Genomic DNA, 11,045 nt, shown 5'->3' with positions numbered 1-11,045 from the left:
AAAAACTATTTTTTACATTTCTTTGTGGAAATAATTTATTTACAATAATGCATAAAATCAACTCGGCGAAAATGTTCAACAAAACGTATACTAAATCGATGTTTTAAATTACAAATTAACTCAGTATTTTTACATTAAACAATTACAATTATAATAAATTTTACACACAAACGCATAAATATATCATTTTAACAATTCTAATTCATGATAATATAACATATGATACAATTTATGGTCAAATATTTAAACAGATTAAAAAGTCGTTGAAATTAGTTTGAATCAAATTGCTACCAGGTATTTTTTTAACATTGAGTAAAGCAAATGCACATTTTTTCCGCTTAATAAATTATTTCTAGTTTACTTTAACTCAATCAAATGTATTGATTAGTGATTTAGTCAAGAGCCAAATTTTTTTCCAATGTATTTTTAGTTTGGGCGTTTTTTTTTAATTACTCAAATCTGTTTATCCATCTGTTAATTTCTCATACATTTTCCATTAGGCCAACATAATAGTATTATTATGTAGTTAAAGCATGTCATATTTTTAACAGAAAAACTTCGGGTATCAGAAGATGGAAATTTAATCTTTTAAACGGGCGTATAAAGTAACTGAGATAAGTTATTTTGTAGTTTAAATTTAACATAAATATAATAGGTAGTATTTAACAATGAATGGCATCACTTGTTTCCCAATTAAAGCCTTCTGATATTCATTAAATATCATCAAGCGCAATAACGATTATATGTTTAAAATCCAATATTAAAGTTTTAAATATGTTTATAGTAAAAAAAGGGTTTATTAAACATTTTTAAGATATTTTCGAAGTGTTAATTTATTTGTTTCGCCTTCTGTGATATTTTATTTAATATTAATTATTTGCACTTCAGAATAAATTCCAATACACTTGTTATAATGTTGTACTTACAAATATAAATTGATTTCTAACACTTTCCGAAGTTACTATGACATTTCTATTTAACCCGATTCTATTTTAAACTGACAGAAATATTAGGGTGGAAAACCCAAACGGATTTTATACCAACAAGAGGTCTATTAGACTTTACGACTAAGCAATGACCGTGGCTTGGAATTCCCAAAGGGCAAATGTGTTTACCCATTTTTTATCCACACCAGACTAAGTACCCTTCTCATACCTTTTTGTCGACGGGCTCGGCTCTTCTGCTTTTCTATGTATGCGTATATAATATATATTATTTCTGTTAAATCGTAAATGGGTTATTTCGCCGAAAATGGTGCCTATTTGTGTTCCCGTGGCAAATTGTGAGAGATTATCATAATTTCAAGCATATCTCAATAATTGCCCATTTATGGTGCATTCTTGTCAATCAGAAACATTGATATTGTTCAATATCAAAGGTAAAAAAAATCAATTATTAGCCATTTCCTCGTACCTCTGGCTTGTTGCAGAAATACCATTTGATCAACAGTAAACTATGGGCTAACATCTCGAGTTTATCCCGACTTTGGTACTTGGCACTTGCCTGTTGTGTTAAGAATTTGTTCATTAGAATACGACGTTATATGACAGTAAATGCGTATCGTTAAAATTCAATTTTTTTTATCCCTAAAACCACCATGATAACCAGTTTTCATCGAAATCTTCAGACCTCTAGGTGTCACTCCCTTGGAGTTGGAAAATGGGGTTTCTAAAAAACGTTTCTATAACGACTGAATAAAGTTCAAAGTTTTTTTTTGTAAAATTTCAGTACTGACAGCGGCCACTTTTTGCGAAACGATCCACACATTGATAGATAGAGCTGTCCCAGAAGTGATTGTATCTGCGACAAATATACATTTGTAAACATTTAGTTAAGCTCATTCGAATTGTATCAGTGTACGCGCTTTAAAAAATGAATTTCATTGGTAAAAAAAAAAATAAACAAGATTTCGATAACCTTTAAATACAAATCCCCGAAGACTTTCTGGTACAACGCTGACGTGTTGTACAGTAATAACAAATGTACAAATGTACAATGTATATACAATATAATAATTATTAAGTACACGGTTTATATAAATCATTGGATCAATGAATATTACATTTATTATCATTTGATTAGAGTCTGATTACTGCAGTTGTTTTTGTTGAGTTCGTTACCTCAAAACCGCGAGCACGATCAATGTCAATACCATTGATTGGAATGAATACGCTTCTTTTAAACCTGAAACATCATAAAATCACATTTGTTTTAATATCGACGATCAAATCTACTGGAGAGAGTCAAAACATATTTTTTTTTCAATTTGATTTAATATTTTAAAATATTAGACTCTGAAATCTAGTATTTTTAACACCAATAGTTATAATATTTATTTTTGGTAACAATAACTCGTTGAGTTACTTTATTCGCTACTCTTCGGGTACAAAATAATTTATATAAATTTAATATTTATAGATGAAACACAATCTTGAATAATTTATGCATTTCATAAACAATAAATGAGAAAGAAGGAGGATAGAGAAAGTTAACTGTTGCCCAAATGTGTCAGACTCGATAGTTTTTTTCGGCCAACTTCACTTTATAATATTACAGCTCATATCACTCTAAATTTAGTGTGCCAGATTATTATAATATCATGTTGTTAACAAAATATATAATATTATAAAATATCAATAGGTATATGTATTTTACAAGCAGTGAAAAGCCGTATTATGGTGTATTAAAAATACATAAATTCAGAGAGAAAAACTTCATCATAATATAAAATAAATGGTGGAATTGTTGTTTTGCGGTTTTTAAATTAAACATTATTTTATTAATGGAGTTGATGGAAAATCAATGTTATTTTCCCCATAGAATATGTACTTTGTGTGCAAGTATATCTTTAGTACACGCTTCGTAATGGTAATTTTCTCGAAACGAGTTACCCTTTTTTTATATTTGATTGCTTAACAAGTATCGGATACTTTTGGACAAAGTGTTTAACCCTTGAGAAGTCACTGAGAAACTAGACGACGGTCTCGGATAGTGTGTGTGAGCCTTTGAAGTAAACCCAGCCCCGTAAAGCATTTTGACCTCGAGTGGGACGATGACATTTTATTGTATAGCTTGTCATTAAATAAGTTGGTTTCGTGGTATGAAACTCTGACTCGTATCAGTTTTTAAGAAAAAATATTTTTTTTTTCTTTTCTTTTCGACGTAAAGAGAAAAATTGAACCAACGAAAAAGAAAGATGGAGAAAGCTTAAATAGCAATATTGAAGATCCGTTTATGTGTCATCTATAAACCTATTCCGTAACGTTTCATAACTGCTGATCTGACCTACGAGTATTATATTTAAAAATGAAAATAAACTAAAATGGCCCCCTCAAATATCCTGTGCATAACACGGCGTGTAGGGTATGCAATATTGATGCATTCCAGAGTTGTATAATCAAAACTGTATTTTTTAACCGTGTTATTTTGCTTGTTCAATTTCGTCACGACAACAAAATACGTTTTTCTTTCTAGAATATGAAATTATTTTATATAATTTGTAATGATATAGACCCAAAGGGAAACCTGTATTAATCCTTTTTTTTTTGTAGTGCAAACAATCTTCCAAAAGTCATTGTGTATGCACAGTTTGTAGTATTTTTCACATATAAATAAGGTTAAAAAATTGCAATATTCTTACAAGCCTGGTCGTTTAGTATAATAGCATATAATACGAATAAACTAACAAAACCAAAACCTATAGAGTGTTGTAAATTTCACTTAAACTTGAAATTTGACGATGACTTTTTGAGAAGAACATCACTAGAGCCCCGCTCCATATCCATCGAAGCTAAGAAAAGTTTTACTATTAATACCTATAATTATTCACTATCATTATAATAGTAATTTATAATGATAATCAAAACAAGTTATTAGTTATCAGTGCTCATCAGTACACTGCATATTTTAGCTTCGACCGACGACGGGGTCCATCCCTATCATGTCGATATTTGATTTCCCGTGGGAACGCACGGCTGTCCCGACGTTTTTCCGGGAAATGTTCGTTGTATCCGGGTTAGTGCCCTCGCCGAGAAGTAATATTATCGTTATCGTCATGACCATTGCCATACTTTCCCCTGTTTTCTTTGTGTTTTATTCTATCGATGGCGCAACAGTTAAAAAACCGTTCTGTACCTCGCAGTCATAATGTGTCCCGTACCATATACCCACATACCATATTATGATACATTATTAAGTTAAAATTTAACGTTTACACAATGAATGAACTCAGTTAATTTTAGGAATAACTAATTTTGATGCCGACATACTATTTCAATTGACCTATCACAATGTCATGAGCGGCGTTGAAAGGGTTAACTTTTGAAAAGCCAGAGGTGTGAAGAAATGAAAATTCATCGATTTTTTTACCTTTGTCACTAAAGTATCTTAATGATTTCGATTGATATATTTAGTTGACCCGAATACACCCAGGCTGGATAATTTTTGAAACGTGCCAAAAATAATGATAATACCACTCAGGGACGGAAATGCACCATTATCGGTGAAACGACCCTTATATAATATTCTATGTTATTATATCTCAATAGGTAATATACATTTGGGAACTTCCTTTTCGGTTGCTATTATACACCGACCGGACCCCGGACCGTGTGTCCTGCGTTTAAAAAGTCTGTTTGCGTAAAGATCGAAGATACCCCGCATTTCTCTATTGTCCGCCATAACTACCACAGCACAACAATGACTTTTCAAACCCAATACACACACCTACAAAACCGTACCGAATTGATTGTATTTTTGTCAAACGTTACAGCCCATTGCCCCGACAACAATATTGCTCGAATATGGCCTATACCATGGCGGCGACCTCTATTATTTTAATGTCCACTGTTAAACTGATGATATAGAATATATAAACGGTACAAATCTGGTTTCACTCGCTTTCCTATATTGAACGGTTAGGTAGAAAATAAACTAAATATTTTTTTTAAAAAAATGATAATGTAATAAATATTAATAAAAATAAAATAATTGCATAACAATATTTTGCATCGATTATTCAAGCTCTCTCACACTCTCTCTCTTTATCTATTTCTTTATTAGTGATTTTTAAACGTCCGATTTATTTGTTTTTATATTTATTTATTTTAACAAAAATTATGATCAAAGTAACCTATTTGATAAGTTTAAAATAATTTTAAAAAATACAAAGGTTTTTTAAAACGACGACAATAAACTTTTTAACATTTAAAAGATAGTTTTTTGTAGGCAAAATAATTGTATAACTTTACAGAATTAAAATTTCGACTACTTAGGATAGTCCGCTATCCTAAGTAGTCGAAATGTTGTCAGGCATTTTGGTCTAAAACTTAAAAAAACACACCAGTTCCAATCCCCTAAAGCGTATTGAATTTGAAAATAGCGAAAATATTATTGTAAATTAAATTAATTGTATATTCAATTTTTTCGAGTCGGCGGTACAAGTTTTTGCTTCAATATTATTCATTGTTTAATATACACTTAAGATGAATTTTACAATACCCTATCAATAGGATATTGAGTAGTTTTTAACATCCACAATTTCACATCGAAGCGTTAATTTCAAAAGTGATTCAATCTCTTTCAGTTATGCTAATATTCCTAAGTACTTGTGGCCTCTCTGACACATGCCACTATATGCTTGCTTCTTTTTTTTTAGTCATTAATTATTCATGTTAATCGTTTTATTATACCAATAGATACCTTTTTTTTTAGTATATTACTCATACTTTTGTTTAAATCTCAATCCCGTAACGAGTCAACCGTCAAAGAGTAGGTGACACTTTAGACGGGTGTGTGTTATTTAATAATATAAATTAGTTATGCGTTTTGCCGGGTCAACGACAAATCCATTTGCCTAGGACTTACCTGAAGAATGGCCGTGGGGTTGCAGAATAGAAGCCAGTCTGGGTTTGTCTTCGTCCAACATCACTTGAGTTTCGGACCCTATTACACGGTAAATATCACTTTGACAACGCACTTTAATTTTGCCCGAGGACAAAACGTCGTATTCAATCGACGACACGCTCTTGTACAACGGTGTTGAAGATCGAACAGTCGGTATCCTGTACACCTTACCGTTGCCCATCTGAAATAGACAACAAAAAACATGTAGGCGTCGACAATGCGACAGTACGGTCCAAAAATGTATGATCATTTACAATTTTTTATGGCCTTATTTCTATGAAAAAAAAAATTCAATCATTCCCACGAAGGAAAGACATCGGATTGGAACATAATCTACCGATTTACTGTCTCATTTTTCTATCATTTGTGTCTTATCAGTTGAACTGGAATTATCTTTTTTCCACTAGCGCTATTTAACATCAAAGGGTAAACCAGCTAAATTAAAAAAAAATTAATTTTTCAGCCCGTCCCATCATTTATTCAACTGTTCATCTATGGTGATGAAATAATTTTTAACTAAAGCTCGAATCATTGAAGCATGAAAATGTTACTAGCAGCTGGTTCTCTTGTCTGTCGAATTTATTCACGGTTAGGTTATTATCATATTCGGGAATTATCCATTTCCATCTCCACTTCATCCACACTTATCTATTTCCCTAATCTTTGTGTACAAAAGCGTTAAGTGAATTTTCGACAGACTCCCAGTCGACATATTCGTATTCAAATTGTAATCGACAATTGAGGAATATTTAGAAATTAATTATGTCCGACAAAAGATTGAAACAAATCACAAACATAAAATACAGCTATATATATGAAGAGTGAAAGTATCAAAAGTTCCAAGTGCCAAAGTATAAAAATTTAACTTTATAATTTGATTTTATTCATTACCGGAAACACTTTAACATATTTTTGAGTTTTAAATATGATTGTTTTTTTTATAAATAATTATTCTTTACTTGAAAAATGTACAAAATTGTTTCCGGTAATGAATAAAATACAAATCAAATTATAAAGTACAATTTTTATACTTTGGCACTTGTAACGTTTGAAACTTTCACTCTTCATATACTGATGGCGGGGCAAACTTGTTTGTAGGTATTCGCCTTTATTTCATTGGCATCCTAAGATGTTAATTATATGTTTTATATTTTACCTAACTGGTTCCTTAAAAATAAACACTAGTTTTGGTCAGAGTTGTGCAGTATCCAAATAAAACGTTATCTAAATAATCATCTAGAAAACATTGAAATTCAAATTATTCGAATATCGTATCATTCAAACAATTTACAACTGCGGTTTTCAAGTAATTATCATTGTTTAACATTATTTCGTATACTACACACATATATATGTATACGTTTTATTCGAATTCAAATTCGCACAACTTTGATCCTAGTGTAGGACCACGTTTGAATTATGAATATCGATTCAAAGGAGACCATGACAAACGGGCAGGATAAAAGCTGATGACTAAATTATATTATATATTAAGCACAGTACAGTATTATAATCTTGTTAAACGCTATGGTCTTTGGGATCATAGCAATTTGATTATCTTATTACAACGCAATGAAATGGTGAAACATCGTGGTCGAGTGGGTAAGGAGAGACAGGTGCTCGACGGTTGTTCATTTCTCCAAACAGACTAGATATTCTGAACCGAAGGAGATAGCAAACCTTTCGACGGGTCTCAACATTTGTTTGGTCAGCGTTTTGCCGTTGGTTGTTCAGGGAAAATGTATACTAACAGAAACTCGAATTCTGTGTAGAGAACAAAGATTTGTTTACTCGCCCCAAACAAGGACAATACAGCAACAACAAATACAATATAAATACAAACTTATCATACGATTCATTTGAATAATACGATCGAGCATAAAAGTATACAAATTTCATTTTAGCAATCGAAATAAAAGAAAAACTAAAAATACTGCTCTAAGACTGTATCTGCTAGTTTTAAATTTGTATTCGGACTATTCGGTGTAGTTTTTGTGGGTGCTACACTATTGGTCAGCTATTAACCGTTCAACTCTGTATGTAATGATCGTGTAAACTATCGTCATAAATCGCAAGGAGATTATAGAACAGAAATAATCACCATTCAGGAGCCAGCAGCCTAAAGCATGTTCCTTGTTTTATAATTTTAGCCGTTAGGCTTTAAGTAGACTGTAACTTTTATTGATAATACGACCTCCGAGTTATTTAAGAAGTCCGTTGAAATTAAGTTGCCGCTTTTGTACTACAAAATATTATTAAATAACCTTTGTAAAACATAAATGGTTATTTATTTTCACTGAAGTCTGAAAATAATAATTATCGCAATGAGTAAGTTTTAAACTGTTTCGCGTCCGACCAGCGACAGATTTAATACATTTCGGTATTATTTTATAAAAGTAAATGAGACGGAGGTGAAAAGCATCCAATTTACATAAACATAATACGTTTTAATTAAAATACCATTCTTTTGTTGTATGTCACAAGGCCGAGAAAACAATTAACGGGTAGAGACAAGTCCTTATTTTGTTAATTAATTAACCGATCCGAGAAGTTTGCAATGTTTATATATACAAACATGACCTTATGTATATATTGTTGTTTTAAGATAGGGTTAAAAAGAAGGAGGGTTAGGTAGCCACAGTATAAAAAGACGCCCGCTAACCGGACAGGCAAAGGGGAAGCAAATATTAAAACGAGCTTGAGATAAGACTCTTATATATTATTGTTTAATTACTGGGCATTATAATAAAGCGACCGAGAGAAAGTTTATAAAAGGAAACATTCTTTTTTAGCTTCAATGCAGAGCTGAGAAAGTATTACAGTAATGTGTTTTTTTTTTTGTTTCTGGACCCACGATATCTTTTAAACATTGGATACTTTTTAGGAAAAAACATTTTTAAAAGCTAACCCCTTTCCCTAAAAAAAACCCCCTCAAAAATGTACATATCAATTCCAAATTAATATGGAATATTCTTAACACATAGTTTTATTTTATATAAACTCTGACAAACCAAAAATATGATATCACAAACTCTTTGCCCCAGAAGGGGTGAAGGTAGAAACTTATTCTTAATTTCTTGTTTTTTGAGTAAATATTTGTTTACGAGTAGAGTATTTAAATAAATCGTCTATTTTCTAAAAATGATTAAACATAACAATTATATTCAATATTATATTAATTATTTAATATTAAATGATATTTCATTATCTCTTGTGCTGTGTTAAAAATAGAAATCGTCTTTAAATCTCAACTCACAAGGGAATCGGAAAATATTGATAAATAATTATATTATTGACAAATGATAATATAATAATAGTGTTGACGAAACGAAAGTCAGTATTTAGCCCTGGTTGGCGTGTCGACAGTATCGGCCAGCCGATTAAAAATCTCAAGCTCATAAGGTTTTACACATAAGAGATGGAGAGATATTTTTAAAATATAATATATAACAATTTTGTGAACTATCAACTATAAAAATATAGAAACAAATATTTTCGAAAAGCTTAATAGCATATGTAAGATATTGAACGGGTCATAGTTAACCAATCATCCTGTACGGACTGTAACAGATAACGGATATGGTTCCCTAGGGCCTAGAGTAACATTTTCTCAGTCATTTTTATCACGGGTAGGTTTCCTCGTGTATTTTTTATTGGTCGTTTATTCCTCGGGTATTTTTTCCAGACGATTAACCCTTTAATACAATTAAATTAATTTTTTAACGCATGTTTGCCTTTACAATGATATTTATCGAAAATTTGATACTTTTACCATCTACAGATTCGCATCAAAGCGTTCATTTGAAAGTAATTTCATTACTTGCGGTTACATTAATTCCTGAAAACCTATGACCTCTTCGATCCACAATGTGCTTGGTTTATTATTCTTTTTTGCGATACTACCAGTGCACTATACAAATCATACATAACCTAACGATGGTAAAATCTTAGATTATATTCACCTCTTTATCGTTGATGAACCAAGTAATATTGGCTGGCGGATTCGACGGCGGCGATGAACAATTTGCTCGTAACTTTTCGCCGATTGTGTATTGCGATTTTTCCAGCTGTAATTCTGGTTTACCGTCAGTTGTTCCTAAAACGTAAAAATCAATGTAAGAAAGCTAATAATTTCTATATAATATGTAACATAATAATGTACATAAATATTTCTAGTAATAATGATTCAATGGTTATTAAGTAATAATAGTGGCGAAAAAAAGTTTTTGGAACCCCCCCCCCTTACTTAATAGTTCCGAAACTAAAAAAAAACTTCTTGTGTTTTATATTTTGCTTCTACCCATCTCGAATTTTAAAATGATTTACCGAGCACAAGTTAAATGCCAAACAAATAAAACAATTAGGTAATGTAATTGTTGCCGTTGTAAAGATATCGAATACACTGTCAATATTTATACATTTCTATTATATTGTGGAAATTTAAAATAATTAAAAATGTAAATAATATTTTTATATTAAAAATTAAAATACAACATTTAACGATGATGGTCATCGCGTTCATAAGCTTCGCTGAAATGAACTTCTATCAATTTTACTGTTACCTACATAGATAATAAAATATCGTGACTACACAAAAAACAAATCAGGAATTTTTTTTTTTTTTAATATGAATATGTTTTATGGCGAGGGGTCAGTGAGATCAAAATTCGTCCCATCGGGGTGACCTAGGCCAAGGTTTTGGCTGATGTGCCCATTCTTATCACACCTCCTTACCTGGTTATAAGGTAATGTTATAAACTATTGGGTTAATCGTGTAAAATGTTCAGGTAAGATTAGGAACGGGTGCCATAAAACGTATTCGTGATTGATATCGTCCTCGAAGAATAGGACTTTTTTTTTCATGACTTCGCGTGGGTAATTTCTAAAGGTTTTACTATATTATATATATATCATATTATTTTTATTGCGGTCACTCACGGACAACGTGCATCCACGCGGCTACGATTTCCGTATGGAACGTCGGCGCATCTGCGCTCACCTCGCACCTGTACTTGCCGTCCAGATCGGCGGTCACTTGCCTCAGAACCACTTGGTTGGCTCCGGATTCGCTGACCTGATGGTAAATAAAAATATTTAAAAGACATAATTATAGTAACTACTTCCGCATAAAGAGTATATGT

The 11,045-nt window shown here is 31.5% G+C and overlaps 1 protein-coding gene across 2 annotated transcripts in view; it reads right to left on the bottom strand.

The window, feature by feature from the left end:
• Positions 1–265: 265 nt before the first annotated feature.
• Positions 266–11,045, bottom strand: part of LOC126846382 (B-cell receptor CD22-like) — a 51,415-nt gene continuing 40,635 nt past the window's right edge. Inside the window, exons 3-7 of one of the 2 annotated variants that reach the window (XR_007686878.1) lie at positions 10,843–10,978; positions 9,867–10,000; positions 5,866–6,085; positions 2,063–2,184; positions 266–1,800 (exon numbers count right to left, since the gene is read on the bottom strand). Coding sequence is in view for 1 of the 2 variants with exons in the window: in XM_050585739.1 (XP_050441696.1) it covers positions 2,117–2,184; positions 5,866–6,085; positions 9,867–10,000; positions 10,843–10,978 (558 nt within the window). In the remaining variant the exon portion in view is untranslated. Of the gene's footprint in view, positions 2,185–5,865; positions 6,086–9,866; positions 10,001–10,842; positions 10,979–11,045 lie in introns of both variants that reach the window. The other variant, XM_050585739.1, reaches the window with a different exon arrangement.

The sequence above is a fragment of the Adelges cooleyi genome, unplaced genomic scaffold (assembly GCF_023614345.1).
Source record: "Adelges cooleyi isolate 19-005CV unplaced genomic scaffold, UGA_ACOO_1.1 ACOO_flye_CR_arks_rails_tigmint_CR_PRNA_9, whole genome shotgun sequence".
NCBI lineage: Eukaryota > Metazoa > Arthropoda > Insecta > Hemiptera > Adelgidae > Adelges > Adelges cooleyi.
Note: the sequence above shows the minus strand (reverse complement) of the source record. Positions and strands in the feature narration are given on the sequence as shown.